The 16,462-nt window shown below is 41.1% G+C and overlaps 1 protein-coding gene across 1 annotated transcript; it reads left to right on the top strand.

Moving 5' to 3' along the window:
- The first annotated feature begins 2,517 nt into the window (after positions 1-2,517).
- LOC309704960 (cadherin-1-like) lies at positions 2,518-14,859 on the top strand. Its single transcript, XM_082530498.1, has 14 exons — positions 2,518-2,774; positions 3,768-3,882; positions 5,624-5,712; positions 5,868-6,065; positions 6,446-6,586; positions 7,987-8,142; positions 9,515-9,656; positions 10,855-11,027; positions 11,657-11,785; positions 12,147-12,332; positions 12,542-12,792; positions 13,802-14,023; positions 14,128-14,258; positions 14,390-14,859. Exons 1-13 carry the CDS (start codon positions 2,724-2,726, stop codon positions 14,198-14,200), a joined length of 1,926 nt encoding a protein of 641 aa, XP_082386624.1. The 5' UTR covers positions 2,518-2,723; the 3' UTR covers positions 14,201-14,258; positions 14,390-14,859.
- The last annotated feature ends 1,603 nt before the right edge of the window (positions 14,860-16,462 follow it).

Raw genomic sequence — 16,462 nt, 5'->3', positions numbered from 1 at the left:
TTTAGGGACCGGGACGATGCAGGATGTCTTCCATAGGGCGGGCACTCTCCCCAGTCGCAGACTGAGGTTGAAGACTCGTTGTAGCGGCTCCCCAAGTTCAGCAGCACACGCCTTAAGCATCCTAGGACACACCTTGTCTGGGCCTGCTGCCTTTCTGGGGCGAAGCTTCCTCAGTTGCCTCCTGACCTGATCCACTGTGACACTGGGAGATGTTTGGGAGGAGGGGAGGGGGGGAGATGTCTTGCTGCTGATTGGAGGAGGGGGGTGTCATGGTGTCAGGAAGGGGGGGAAGCGAGGGAGGCAGGAGAGTGGGGAGAGGACTCTGTAGTGAAGGTGAGGGTGGGGGTGGGGGGGTTGTGGGCTGGTCAAACCTGTTGAAGAAGTTGTTGAGTTCGTTTGCCTTCTCCACAGTCCCCCCCACTGTGCTTTTCTTGGTGTTGTGGCCTGTGATGGTTTTCACACCATTCCAGACCTCCCTCATATTGTTCCTCTCCAACTTCTGCGCCACCTTCCTCCTGTAGGTGTCCTTTGCTTCCCTCAGGCAGCGTTTCACCTCCCGCTGTGCTGCTTTCATCTCCTCCTTCACTTTGCTCCTGAAAGCCTTCTTCTTCATGTTGAGGACAGCTTTGACTTCCTGTGTTACCCACGGTTTGTTATTAGGATAACACCGTACCGTCTTAGCAGGGGCGACTGTGTCCACACAAAAGTTGAGGTAGTCCGTCAGACAGTGTGTCGCCCCCTCTATGTCCTCACCATGTGGGCTCAGGAGCACATCCCAGTCTGTGGTGTCATAGCAGTCTCTCAGAGCATCCTCCTTTTCTGGGGTCCATCTCCGGATGGAGCGCGTTGTGACCGGCTGCCTTTGGACGAGGGGTGTGTATTGTGGCTGTAGGTAAACCAGGTTGTGGTCTGACTTCCCTAGTGGGGGGAGGGGGGTGGCTCTGTATGCATCTCTCACATTAGCATACAGTAGGTCAATTGTCCTGTTGCTCCTTGTGGGACAATTCACAAACTGGTGAAAAGCAGCCAGAGTAGAATCCAGTGTGGCATGGTTAAAGTCTCCAGATATAATAATGAAAGCCTCGGGGTTTTGTGTCTGATTTGATTTGATTTGATTTGATTTGATTTAGATAAAAGAGCACGATGTAAGGAAGAAAGGGAGCAGGCCTTTGGAGACTCTGTTGGACATGGTTTCTGTTGGCCTCTGACATGATAAGATAAGATAATGGAATTAACTGTTTGTGAAGAAACCCCTTTGGGCTGGGATGCTCTTGATAAGGGAGCCTCTTTTGTTTGGTTCATGCCTTTTTGCAGACTGTTGGGAGCCTAACTGCACCCCCTCTGTCTAACTGTTACAGGGTGTGGCTAGGTGTGAATATGTGTTTTTAAGAAGTGTCACAGTTTATTTCTAAAAGAATACATGTTGTTTGTGGTGCTCTATTTAAAACTGTTGGCCTGTGAAACTTTTAGAAAAGTGAAATGCCCCTAAAGTAGTTAAATCATCTATGTGTAATCATCGAGTCTAACTGTTGCAGACTAGTAGATAATTATAAGACTAGTTGCATTAAAGCCACATTGGAGAAAGAAAGTACAGGTATATCACTACTAATGTCCTTCAAGAAACCTGGAGAACTATTGTTGTAGACTACTACAAACATTGTTCACTTAAACTATTGGACTTGAATAAATGAAATTCCATTTAAAATAAAGTAGTAGTGCATTCTCTCAGTCACATGCTTTCAGACTGTGAGGGTAAGAACAGCATGGATGAGAAAAGTCCATTTTTCTTCAGTATCAATTACTGATGTTTATCAGCACATAGCATTACTTCAGTGGGTACGCTTACAACAGTTTATTAGCAAATGGGATGTTGTGTATTCAGATGACAGTGAAAACTGAAGCAAATAAAGCTGAATGCTTAAATTTGTATCATCAAATTCTGTATTTGGCTTCTGTTCGGGGATACTGTCGATGATTTCCTTTCAACACTCAGCTGAATACATCCACTGGTTTTCAGACAGTCATTTGTGGTTTTTTTAGGCTGGTTTCACACTAATGACTTTATAACACTGTTGGTTGGCTTTACAAATGAAAGATGGTTTTCTGTCAGCAGCTTCACGTGTTTTTTAGTGACTCTTAGTAAGCAACTGTGGATAAAGTCTGAATGTCAGTGTGTGTGCATGTGTGAGAAAGACATGGGGAGTGAGAGACAGATTATCAAGAGGAAATGAGACTGAGAGCTCCCGAATGTGGCTAACTGAACTCAGACTCAGATCATTGCTGATAATACCGTGTACATTATAACATACCATAATAGACCCATTTCTGTAATATACTTACATATCTATACTATTGCTAATATATATTGTAATATATCTATATCACTAAAGCACTTCTGGATGGATGCAAACTGCATTTCGTTGCCCTGTACCTGTGCATGTGCAATGACAATAAAGTTGAATTCTATTCTATTCTATTCTATTCTATAATAACGCTGTCCGCTGCTACTATTAGGAACACGGAACCTGCGCACCTGTAAGCTGACGTCATGTGCTGAAAGTACCTGAAAGAGCGCCTTGCAGAGTCGAGTCTCAGTTACAGAAACTACCTTCAGGGGACAACAGGAAGACGCCAAGAAGCGAGTTCAAAGAGGAATATATTTAGGATTCTTTTCGTTTTTGGCTGTGTACTCGAGAGGAATACTAAAAATACGACTTAGACAAATGGCGACCGCATTGTTCGCGGTTTTTGGTGCTTTAATCGTCGTTTTCCAGGTGAGACTTCCTCTTTTGGTTAATATTTTGCCATCGGTGCTCAATTCTCTCACTGTCCCTTCTGCTTAGAGTCGCAAAAAATAAATGTCGGTTAATCCTGTTACTTATTTGATTGAACTGGACAACACCGGGTATCTCACAAGCAGTCTTTTCTTTCTTTTCTTCGCGGAATAATTTCAGCACCTCTTTATGCGTGAAGTAGCCTTCGATTTTAATAAAGAAATGCTTTTATCAGCTATGGTACTTGCTGGGACTAGTGGGCCAAACGAACTTGTGGGGGTCTAAAATCCTTATTGTGTGTAGCAGCTTTCTCCGCAGAGCAATCTGCAACAAACATTTAAAAAAATATGTATTTTAAAAAAGTGTCGAAACCGCAGAACACACGCGGAGGTTTAGGCCGTCTTTCTTTTTCTTTTCATACCCTTCCGCCTCGAAGAGTTCGAGGTTGTGAGCGAGCCTCCCCCTGATTCCGCTCATGACGTTGTCTGCAGGTTAATTTCCAGTTCAGAGTTGTGGTTTCAGCTTTGTTCACTCCAGTCTGTTTCGCTTACACATATCGAGAAGCACTTTTTTAAAAAGATTCATTAATGTAAAAGAGAAAAAGGACTATCATCCAAGTAATATCGTTTTTGGGATTTTAAAATGAAATAAAGTCATTTGGCTTACAGGCACACTTTCAATTCATTCATATAATTACACGGAGCGTTAGACACATTTTCATTAGTATTTAAAGTGACAGTTATTTCTTTATTATTTAGTGTTTAAACTGTGTATATTAAGCAGTGCAATGCTTTGCCAAGGCATTTTCTGAACAACAGCTCAAAGCTGCACGTTGTTCAGCTTAAGGAAAAACCTAAAATCCTGACCTTTCAATGCTGAAAACATTTCAAGTTTTTGATTTTTTTTTTTAAAACATGTAGTTATTCAGTTTCGAACTCTTATAAGCCTGAAGTCTTATTGTACGTCTAACTGAAACTGTTGCTCCTCTCCTAGGTGTCAGCACTAGAGAGAGCTAACAGGCCAACATGTGTGCCTGGATTTGAGTCAGAGCTGCTGGTTTTCAGAGTGTCCAGGGAACATCTGAGGCCGGGCATGAGGCTGGGCAAAGGTAAGAGCAACCCAGTGTAGGCTCGTACATGGGTGTTTTTAAACGTGTTTTTGATTTGGATGTTAATGTTTTCTGGATGGTGCGTTACTCTTAGTCATAATCTAAATGAAATTGTTTTTGGGTATTTGTTTCTATTGTCTAGTATCATTTCACATTACAGATTTGTTTGTATGAAACTGTCGGAGGGTTTAGATCTGAGTTGCAGCCCTACATGGAATAACTCTGCTGTTGTAAAGGACTCCTCCAGCCCAGATGGCCTTCAGCAGATTAGCTGGGCACATTGTTCTTAGTTGAAACCCAAACATGTCTCAGCCTGCTCTCACTCTGCTTCTGTTACTTTTACCTGCTGGTCAGAGCACTATCCCCGAACCTGTTTTACAGGCTTTGCTATTCAAGTGAAACTCTGAAAAAGGAACTGTTTTCTTTGATTTCAGTTAACTGAAAGGTTTTTAAAAGCTTCTTATAAACAGACTTAAACAGTTTTTGTTTTTTTGTTTTGTTTTAAATGGGCTGTGGTTATGCATGTTTGCTTTAATGTGAATATTTGTTTCTTTATCAATTGTCTCTACTGAATAACTAATTACCCACTTTGATGGGGTTTTTAAGACACAAGCAATTTATGATAATCAGATTAAAACGCTGTGTAAATGTATGTACAGCTTTACCTTGTTTATTTAGGAAAATATTGCAGAAATCTATATCTGGACATCATATGCCAGTTTCTGTCCTTTTTCAATACAATTCAGTAAAATGTCATTAAGAGTAGTTGCCAACAGGGCCCTAGAGTAGGTGCCAAAAGTACTGCAACCTAAAAAACTAAAAATCAAGTTGAGTAGGCACTAATGAGAAAAGGCTGTAGTGAAGCAAACACTTACTCCACAATACTTCTATAAGGAGCAGTGAATAATGGGTAGAATAGCTGGTTCGAAATGATTGATGGTTCCAACCCTACTAAAATATAAACATTGTTTTAGCTTTCTTGGCCTATGGTTATTACAGATGCATTAATACAACCTTTTCCTCTTCCAATACTGCTTTACTTTGACTGCATGTCTTGATAGTTTTATATTAATAGGCTGTTTTCTAAGAATGCGTAGGTTTAGACAATTCTATGAATTGTTTTAGTTCAAGTCAAGGCTGTTTATCCCCCCTCTTCTTTCTTGTATCCTAAAAATGAATTACCCATCGCAGAAATTTAACAATGAATGTTAAGTATTAAAGTGAATGAAAGAAATGAAGAATGGATTAACATTACGTTGTCAATATGTAATTTTCATAAGCATGGTCCCCTGAAGGGTGTGGGAAGTGAGGTGTTGTGTAGTTATGTTGTCTTTAATGGAAACCAGAAAAAATCTGTTCTGCACTGGCAATTTTGCTGCTTTTTGAAATGACAACCTGAGCTAAACGCCAAATTTTTATTAATATTTTTTACCAATTTAAACCCTCAAAGCGAGATTGATGGTTGTATGAGAATGTGTACTTCAAATAAAACAAAATTGGCTGTGTGTGTGTGTAAATGCAGTTTTGACACTTTTGTTAAAAGTAAATAATGTTGATAACCTGACTGAGTGTTGCTACTATCCAGAGCTAAAAACCATTTAGTCATCTTGCAGTCACTTATGCTGCTTTTCTTAAGGAAGAGGGAGTGGTGTCTGTCGCTTTTCTTTGAATACAAAAAACTTGCCAGATTTTTCACTATATGTACCACATTCATAATTAACTCTTTTCTATCCTTTCCCAGTGGGCTTCACTGACTGCACAGAGCGCACAGTAATTCTTTTCAGCACTGATGACAGTCACTTTACTGTAAAGGCAGATGGTACATTAACGGTAAGTAGAGTTGACAGACCTGACAGCAAAGTTGGGGTTAGTTTAGAAAAGAAGATATTAAAGTAAGATTTGTGGAGACTTAGTCTAACGAATGTAGCGTATGTTGTATTTCTGCTAAAGGTTTTGTTTTTTATATATTTATTTTTACCTTCCAGGTAAACAGAGAGGTTGTTCTTCATAAAGGACACCAGAACTTCTTCATCCACTCCTGGGACTCTCATGGTCACAAAACAACAGTTCCAGTCAGTGTCGTTCACCCTGAGCATCACCGTGGAAAGCACCACCATGGAGCCCACACAAACTTCAACATTCAGCATCACAGTACTGAAATGGACTCTATTAACAACACAGAGGTAGGTTTAGAGACACTGTTTAATGGGGCATGAATGAAAAGTACATTTGGAATCGATACATGCAAAATGCCTGTTTCCGACACTTTTAGTAGATACAACAGATGGCATCTTAACTCGTGAGGCTACATATAATTGATCAGATTCACAAACTTGAGTATCAACATGTCCTGCTTGGTAGGGTGATGATAATGCCTCATTGGCCTTCATGGCTAAGATGTTGAAACTGATATTAACTCTGGACAGACACAGACCCATCATAGTCTGAAAAAAATTTAAAACTCGTTCTGAGAACGTCTGTGCTCCTCCTCGTAGTTTAATTAAGTTCTGAGTGGTGTTCTATCCAAGCTTTTGCTAAAAAAGCTGTCTGTATGTTCTTCCAGAATGCCACTGAGCCACAAGTGCCCGTTCTGCAATTTCCCAAGTCTGGTGGAGGGCTGAGGAGGAGGAAAAGGGCCTGGCTTATTCCTCCACTCAATGTTCCTGAGAATAAGAGAGGAACGTATCCCCTGAAAGTAGTTCAGGTAAGGTGAACTGAATGACCTTGTGATTAATTTGACAATAAACTGCATTTTAAATGTTTATTTCTGCATAGGATCTCGCTGTTGTTTCCTCTGCAGTCCGCATGTCTTTTTTTTTTTTTTTTTCTTGGATGTGTTAGATTATAATATTATTTTATGCCATGTTAGACCCCTAATTAAAGATTGTGAATTATTATGTAGTTTTAGTTTGCATTATTCTCCTGAATTAGAAGAAGCTGATAACTATTGCATTAAACTGATTTGCATTACATTAAACTGCTGACTTATTGTGAATGAATGATATTGTTTTATGATGCATTATACTGCTGAGTTATAAGAAATACTGTTCGCAGAAAGTCATCGCCTTATTTGTCTGATTAGAAGAGAACAGAACATGCTGGAGTTTTCTGCCCCAACTCAGCAGGAGCAGATAACCGGGGAGCCAAGGTCGTAGCTTAGGCGCTGTGTGAGAGAAAGCATGTGAATGTTTAGGCTTTTTATGATAAGGTGGAGGCACCAGAGGCTATAAAAGTTTGAGCAATGCTCCACCATTTTGAGATCTGAGACTGTCTGCATCAGTGTCCATCTCCCACGTGTGTGATCATTAAAATCATCGTTTGACTCAACCCGACCGGACCAGTGTTGTTATTGTGGTTTTTCTCTTGTCTCCATCCCCAATATTTTGAACTCGTAACAGATGTCATAAGTAATTCTTAGTATGACTATCAGTTAACTTTAGAGTAACGCAAGTGAAGTGTAAAGGCACAAGTAAAGATCTATATATTGTTGGCAGACAGAAAAGTTGATACTTAAGTGCCAAGTTAAAGATTTATTTGTCTCTTGGGTATAATTGTTTTTATTTTTTAAATTTCAGTTTATAAATGCTAAAATTTGTCCCATATCTCACTACTCCTAACTTTCACTCCCCAACAATTTGTGGCAGATGGCTCCCTGTCCTTGAACCTGGTTCTGTTGAACATTTCTCTAGTTAAAAGGGGGTTTGCTTTCTCACGGTGACAAGTGTTTACTCATGGAGATCAGCTGATTGTTGTGATTTCTTTCTAATACTATAGGGTCTTAATCCTGCGCTTTTGGAGTGTTTTGAACTTGGCAACAGTGACACACAAAATTAACTAAAACTGGAGTAAATTGGTTGACGATAACACTACGCTAATAACTCAAATTATTTACAATGAGTAATTATAGTGTGCCCAAAATGCTTAGAGAATCTAACAATCTTTTTGATTTGAGATCACAAGGAGTCCTTCTGATCTATATATCAAAATAACCAGAAATCTCTTGAATTTGAGTCTAATGCACAGCCTCTTTACTATTTAACAGTTACTTTAGATGGTGAGAGTGATCTTAATTAGTCCTGTTGTGTTTTTCATTTGTTTTTCCAGATCCGCTCTAGTGACGATAAATTAAAGAAGATCTTTTACAGCATCACTGGTCCTGGAGCTGATCTGCATCCTGTTAATCGTTTCACAATGGACAGAGAGACGGGCAATCTGTATGTAACACAGCCACTCGACAGAGAGGAAACAGCTCGTTACCTGGTAATCATCCTCACTCTGTCCAAATGATTTTCCATGTGTGTACTTGATTATTGCATTTTGATCCCCATAGAGATTGAAAATGTGATGTCACTCAGGGGTAAAACCGCAAAGAATTCTGGGAACTCATGGCAAGAGGTACTAGTGCACGCAGGCTTTCAATTGAAATCAGTTACACAGCGATAAAAAGAAACACAAAAATGTCAAGAAGCTGTTGTATTATTAACTGCAATAGCCGGTCGCATGACAGCCACGGGAAGCCGACGGGTAAAGAGATCGGTTGTTATCGGATTACGTCGTTGAAGAGAAATTGTTCGAGCCATGTTTCCGAAGTAACAAAGAGGCGACGGATGGCCTGGATTGCAGCCATTCAAAGAGCAAATATAACGTCCCAGAACACTCCAGCTCACAGGTTAGTCTGCTCCAAGCATTTACACAAAGGTCAGTCTGCTGTTGTAGTTAATGCGTCATTTTTCTTAACATAATTGGTGATATAGGTTACAAGCAAGTCTGGCGCTGAACAGAAATTGTCGCGCTATGCTCCTTTGTTTATTGTGCATAAATAGTGAATTGTCCTGACACAATATTGTGTTTCGCTTCTGTTATTATGGTACATTGACAAAAACATATACTTTTATTCACAGGGTAAAACAGTTGTTTTGTATCACTAATTGTCCAGTGCGATTACAGCATACAATATTATTGTCACTGCTACATTTCTGTGATGCTACCAGAGATTATTTCCACTACTAATTAATTACAGTTTAGCTCAAAGGTCCTATTATTAAACGGTTAACGAATGTGTATGTATGACGACGATTTGTGAGACTGGTAAACTTATGATATGTACGATGGTCTTTACTTTCTACACGGTGCATTTCAAGGTCCTGCACCCATCCGTCGGTAAACTGTACCTGGGCTTGTTGCAGTGACCTGAAGTTACTAAACTTCATGAGTGTATGCGCTCACTCCAAGAACCGTATAATTATAAATCTGAGCGTGGTGAAAGTTGGGCAGCACGCTGACGTCTTTTGTCCACTCTGTGTGCTCGTAAGGGTCTGACCCTTTCACTGGTTTGATTTTTTATCTTTTCTTTGACTTTTCATCAAGTCTGTCTTTGTACGGACCGGCGTTGTTCTCCTTCGTTTTGTACATACCTTTTTGGAGGGCAAAGAAAAAGCAAGAATTTATTGGAACCGAAGAATGAACGTTTTGCGGTGCTGCAAATGCTTGCATTTGATGCAGGTACTTGGATTGTTTTGCCACGAGTTCACGGCATGCAATGCGCGAAAGTCACGTGGTCTGTCAATCTCTATTGGAAAAGTGTGTGTCTGTGTGGGGGCGAATCTAAACTTAAAATCTTCTGTCTGTGTAGTTTGAAGCACATGCTGTGGATGACGGAGCAGGACAAGCTGAGGATCCAATGGAGATTAAAGTCAATGTGATCGACCAGAACGACAACAAACCTTATTTTACGACAGACTACAAAGAAAATGTTGCTGAGGCCACGGCCATCGGTATGTATAGAAACCTTATTGCCTCTGGACTTGGGTAGTTTTCTTTGCTTTTGTTCGTGTTTCTAATACTTATCCACTATCCATCCATCCATCCATCTTCATCCGCTTTATCCGGGGCCGGGTCGCGGGGGCAGCAGCCTAAGCAAAGAGGCCCAGACCTCCCTCTCCCCAGCCACCTCCTCTAGCTTATCCGGGGGAACACCAAGGCGTTCCCAGGCCAGCTGAGAGATATAATCTCTCCAGCGTGTCCTGGGTCTGCCCCGGGGCCTCCTCCCGGTGGGACATGCCTGGAACACCTCACCCAGGAGGCGCCCAGGGGGCATCCTTGTCAGATGCCCGAACCACCTCAGCTGGCTCCTTTCGATGTGGAGCAGCAGCTGCTCTACTCTGAGCCCCTCCCGGATGGCCGAACTTCTCACCCTATCTCTAAGGGAGAGGCCAGCCACCCTTCGGAGGAAGCTCATTTCTGCCGCTTGTATCCGCGATCTCGTTCTTTCGGTCACTACCCACAGCTCGTGGCCATAGGTGAGGGTAGGGACGTAGATCAACCGATAAATTGAGAGCTTCGCTTTTACACTCAGCTCCCTCTTCACCACGACGGACCGGTGCAGCGTCCGCATTACTGCAGCTGCAGCCCCAATCCGTCTGTCGATCTCCGGCTCCCTTCTCCCATCACTCGCGAACAAGACCCCGAGATACTTGAACTCCTCCACTTGGGGCAGGAACTCATCCCCGACCCGGAGTGGGCACTCCACCCTTTTCCGGCTGAGAACCATGGCCTCAGATTTGGAGGTGCTGATCCTCATTCCCACTGCTTCACACTCGGCTGCGAACCGTTCCAGTGCGAGCTGGAGGCCATCACCCGATGAAGCCAACAGAACCACATCTGCAAAAATCAGAGATGAGATTCTGAGGCCACCAAAGCGAAAGCCCTCCGCCACTTGGCTGTGCCTAGAAATTCTGTCCATAAAAATTATGGACAGAACCGGAGACAAAGGGCTTATCCACTATATTTAATGAATTTCAAGATGCCCAGAGATTTAAAGAAAATCAGAATGACACCTAAAGCACCAGAGAAGGATTTGGGTTGGAAGGAAATTAGCAGACGTTTGCATTAAGTCAATTTTATTTAGTAAATCTTGTAATTGAAGCAGTGTGAAGACCTTCAGGAACTTCTTTTTTATTTCCTCCACTCCAGGGACGGAGGTGGTTAAGGTTGAGGCCAAAGATGACGATGAGCCAGGGACTGACAACTCAGAGCTCCGCTATCGTATTCTGAATCAGGACCCACCGCTGCCCACTGACAACATGTTTGAAATCAACCCAGTTACTGGAAGCATCAGAGTCACTGGTAGCGGATTAGACAGAGAGGTAAGACCTGTTAAACACATTTAAAACACAAGTGTCCTTTTACACCGAAGGGCTGAAAAAAACATTTTATAATGAATCCGGATCAGCAGTCTGCCTGTCACTGCTAGAAATCAATCACAAAGAGGGTGCTGCAAAAAAACATGGTGGGGTTTTTTTTTGTTTGTTTTTTTTTAGTTTTTTTTGACAGTAAAACTAGACACAGTCTCTGAAGTATAGTTAGTTTCTGTCTACATTTCTGGTTTGTGTCATACCTCTGGACAAACTATTTATACTTGGCGAATAGTTTGTCAGACTAGTCTGTGTCTTCCATGCAGACTACAGGAGATCAGAGCTGTTTCTGGTGCAGCATCATGAACTTCTTTGAAACACAAAGAAGTCACAGAGCAACAACAAACAGCCTCGTGCCAAATGGTCAAGAAATACTTTATTCTAACAGTTTGACCAAGGCTCTCAACAGCATCATGTTTGTCATAAGCGAAATATTAAATGAGTTTAGCTTCAGCTTCTCAGCAGAATTGGCCTTCATAGATGAAGAGCTTTAGTCCGTCTGAAGGCTGTGTTACAGTCTGTAAAACCGATGTCATTGTTTCTTCCTTCCTGTTGATGAGCTGATGTCTGTATCTTACCAGAAATATCCACAGTACACTCTGACAGTACAAGCAGCAGATCTGGCGGGAGAAGGGTTAAGTGGACAAACCAAAGTCATTCTCACGGTGACGGACAGCAATGACAACGCTCCAGTCTTCACTCAGAAATCTGTAAGTACAAAGTAACTGGAAACTTCCTGTTTAACTGCTGCTTTTTCACATGGTTAAAGCAGAACATTCATCCTGTATCTAACTGCATTATTAATGTTGCACTCACACATACTGTGACACAGCAAAAACCCAGGCTCTGACAGCACATGGGAAATGTACAAATGCAGTTAAAAACAATATTTTACCACATGCATAGCAAATTAAATTTATGGACTCCACAGTTGTAGACTTGCATTAAGTAATGAACCTAATATAATGACACAGACTACAAACTGAGGCCATTATTCTCCATTCCTAGTTAGGAGTCTTTAGATCTGTTTTCACTGCCATGATTTCTGACCCATCCTTTATTTTCTCACAGTATACTGCAACAGTTGATGAAAACAAAAAGGATGTTGTGGTGGTTAGGATGATGGTAACAGATGAGGATGAACCACAAACTCCAGCCTGGAACGCCAAGTTCAAGATCGTCAGTGGTGATCCTGATGGACTTTTCACAGTAAAAACGGGAACTAACAAACAGGAAGGAATCCTTTCTACTGCAAAGGTAGGAAGAAAATCAGGAATTCATTCATAATATTGGGAGATATTTATCATCTATGAATGTTTGTGTCATTTGATGGCAGCATTTTTGTGATTTCTTGTATCCTCACAAAAATCTGTGCCAACACCCTCATGTTGTGTGTGGGTTTTTTTTTTTTTTTTTTTTTTTTTTTTTTGTTTTGTTTTCCTTCCTCCTCCCTTCCTTCCAACCAGGAGCTGGACTTCGAGAGGGCCAGCAAGCACACTCTGTTGGTTTCAGTGGAGAATGAGATTCCTTTTGCTCCTGGTGTTTCTGTGGTCACTTCTACCGCCACAGTGGTGGTGAATGTGAGAGATGTGAATGAAGCTCCAATATTTGATCCAAAGGAGATTCTTGTGGTAAAACCAGAGGACCTTGCTGTGGATGAAGCCGTGGTGCAGTACACTGCTTCAGACCCAGACACTGCACGCAAGCAGACAGTCTCGTAAGTCGGGGGGTGGGGGAGAGACTTTCTACTGCTAAAGAAAATGTATCATTGACCTCATAAGTGCTGCAAATATTAAATTTCCTTATAGATAAATGTTTTAGATTCCTTGTTCTGTTTGATGGTCAAAATTGATTCACTGTCCTCATGTGTGGCAGATATAATTACAGAATACTGTCTATAGCGATAAAACACTGAATAGCTGTATACCATAATAGAATATTAGGCTTATAAAAGACCCAAATACAGTTAATTAGTTAATTTGTATCATTAAGGTCTTAAAGCATTTTTTTAACTCCTTAGTTGTAAAAGGCTCATTGGGTATTGTCACCACCCTGCTGGACAGGCGCTGTGGACACCAAAGTTTGTGAATCTGATAACCCAAGAATGAGGCAACTTAAGACATTCAAATTCCTACCATAGCTGCATCTACTAGGAGGCTGATGGATGGTACTATTGGCCACCAGTATTTTTAAATGATGTGAGAACCCTGTAACAGTTAATGTGTTTAATTCTTGCACCATGTATTTAGCCTGAGGAGAAAGCGGAGGATGTTCAAAATCAAATACAGTGGAACCCCCGACTTACGAATACCCCGTTTCACGGAAAAATTCAAGTTACGAAGGCACTGAACGGCAATATTTTTGCCCATGTTATGGCAAAATGCCTGAGTAACGAAATCCACTGGCTCTGATTGGCTGAGCCCACACACAATGCCTTCCGATTCATGTGACAACCCCTTGGCTTCCATACTTGCGCTTCGCTGTTCCACTTGAACGACGTATTGTTGCTCTGGTTAGCAATTAGCCTATAGCCTATCGTTCAGCATCGCCTCAGTCAAAACGCGCGATGGGTGCATCGACTTACGAAAATTTTCGACTTTCGAAAGACCCTCGGGAACGAATTGATTTCGTAAGTCGGGGTTCCACTGTATCACATTGTGAAACATGCTAATTCTAATCATTCTGCCTGGATAGTATTACTATCGTTCTGTGACTGTCTTGTACAGGTACAAAATATTGATTGACCCAGCAGGCTGGCTGAACGTGGACAAGGACACAGGTCTTATTAAAGTGTACACGTCCATGGACAGAGAGGGTATCTTCGTCACAAACTACAGATACACTGCAACCATTGGTGCCTATGATAATGGTAGGTCCAGGACGCTATGGTGCAGCTCCCAGCAACCTGCCCCTTATCCTTGGAATACTTGGAGCCATCCTGCTGCTCGGTGAGTCACACATCTGTAGTCTCAGGACGGTGCATCTCTTTCCTTTCCCGGCTAAGTAGGATTTGGTTGGTTACTGTGTGCTAAACGTTGTGCTCGGTGTTCAGAGCTGTTGCTGCTAGTGCTGCTGGTTACAAAACAGAGGAAAAGGGAGAAAAAGGAGCCACTCCTGCTGGATGATGGTGTCAGAGACAACGTCTATTACTATGATGAAGAAGGAGGTGGCGAGGATGATCAGGTAAATGGTCACTCATTCTGATTACACATTAATCAAAGCTGCGCACACACAAGTCTCAGGAACAGAAAACCTGAGATTTTCTTTTTGAGATGAAATGTTTACAAAGGCTGATCAAATTTGTTCCATTTCAGTGATTTGACCCAGGAGAAGACAACGGGCTTAATGCAGTGAGTGGATGAAGAGAGTGGATTGCAGAAGGACAGCAAAAAAAATTTTTTAAACATCTGTTTGACCTTCAGCCTGAAGACTAATACCTTGTTACTTATTCTGTTGAATAAGTGCTGGAGCCACAGTGAACACTTCTGTGTAGGTTACTGGGCGACACCTGAGACACTCTGAGAAATGTTGCTTTACTCTATAGCATTTGTACTTATGGTCTCCATTTGTTTAAAAAGTAAAATTTGAAATGATTAGGATGAAATCCAGGTAGCTTGCATGCACCTCGTCAGCCTTTGACAGTGTGCTCAATGAGTTATGGATACTTTTAAATTGTTTCCTGTGGATCTGTTCATGTCTTTTATTACAATGATTTGTCAAAAACGAAATCTCTGAGATACTTTGTGAAATTAGCTTTGTTCTTTATAAAATTGTATTAAGCCAACAGTGGATTTGTGTGGTCTCTAATTTCAGTTTAGTACTAACTGCATTAAAACATGCAGTGCAATAAACAGCAGTGACAAAAAGCTCCAAATTCTTTAATTTCATTGTCACTTCACTGCAGGTGATTGCAGAGAAAGACTGACCCACACAAGTTCCTTTCATTTCGTTCCGATCTGAAGTCTGTTCAGCTTCATATGATTTTGGACATGACTTTGCTGTCTTTGGACACATGAGATGTTTGCAATGTAAATAAAATTGTACATGCACAGTAGGCCACTTCCTCTTGTTCAACAATGGAGGCACATTCTAGACAGATGTGTGAAGTGTAGTAAATGTACCGTTGGTAGCTATACTCTGGGTTTTGTCCAACCTAAATGCTTTCACACTTGCTGCAGTAAAGTGAGTGTGTTAAAGGATTCTACACGTTTTTTTTGAACATAAGTTGGAGCTGGACTAATGTCCAAGCACTTTCTCAGGAATCACAGACTTGCAGGTGTGTGGAATTGGGCTTCTGATAATTGCCGACCACAGAAAATGTGATAGTTTTATGGTTATAATAATACTACGTAATTGATTTTGGTTACACTTTATATTGTAACCAAGGCCTAATTACTGCTCCCATAGTATATTTAGCTTACTTTGTTTTTTTTTTTTGTTTTTTTTTAACAACAGTAGCACAAGACGAGGACATACAAGGGTAACAGGAAAAGCTATAAACAGCTTGTCCTGGATGGGAGAAAAATAGAATTGAAATCTCAACTGTGATGAGCCTGATATGTTCATCTACACAGATGCAAACGTGGATGCAATTTTGCTCACATACCTATACTAATATATGTATATTCATGCATAGTGTCATCTATATATACACGTACCCATGCACTCATACAGAAATACTGATACACATAAATAGATCTGTGTGTAATTACAGAATTTAATTAGATGATGTAATTAGGTGCCAGTATTAATAATAGAAGAAGACATTTGCTGGAAGGATCTGAAAAGATAAATAACAACCCCGAGAAGTTGAAAGGGAAGCTTGAGGTGGCAGTGTTCAAATCGACAATATTAGTCTGAGTAAGATGGTTGGTGATTTCCAAAGTTTGACACCATCTTTATTGTCCTTAGACTGAGGTCTGCCAGCTCTATTTTTACTAGAACTAATGGATGTTTTTATTACTTGCATTAAAAAAAATTCTATTATTAATAAAACTGTTACCGCAGTTGTACCAAATATATTGACTGCACTGTTTACTTCTCAAGCACACCATCATACCTACAGTAGAATGGTTGACAAAGAAAAGAATGAAAGAACTGCAGTGGTAACGCCTGGTCAAGGTCCAGACCTCTCATTGAAGGAGTAGTAACAGATCTAACAGTTTATGATAATAATAGTAATAACTGGATGATTGTTTACAAGTGCCGCAGCCTCTGCACTGATAAGGGTAACCCCCCCCAAATGCCAACATTTGCACTATACAACCTTACTGTCACGGTTCTGGGTCCGTTGGACCCAGTATTTTGAGTTTATTATGTTTTGGTTTATTTTTGCATTATGGATTGTTTTCTGATGTTCTGGGCCCTATTTCAGGAAGCCGGTTTAG

Source organism: Aulonocara stuartgranti, assembly GCF_965226115.1.
Source record: "Aulonocara stuartgranti genome assembly, chromosome: 4".
NCBI lineage: Eukaryota > Metazoa > Chordata > Actinopteri > Cichliformes > Cichlidae > Aulonocara > Aulonocara stuartgranti.
The sequence above is the reverse complement of the archived record's forward strand: the minus strand, read 5'-3'. Positions and strand labels throughout refer to the sequence as shown.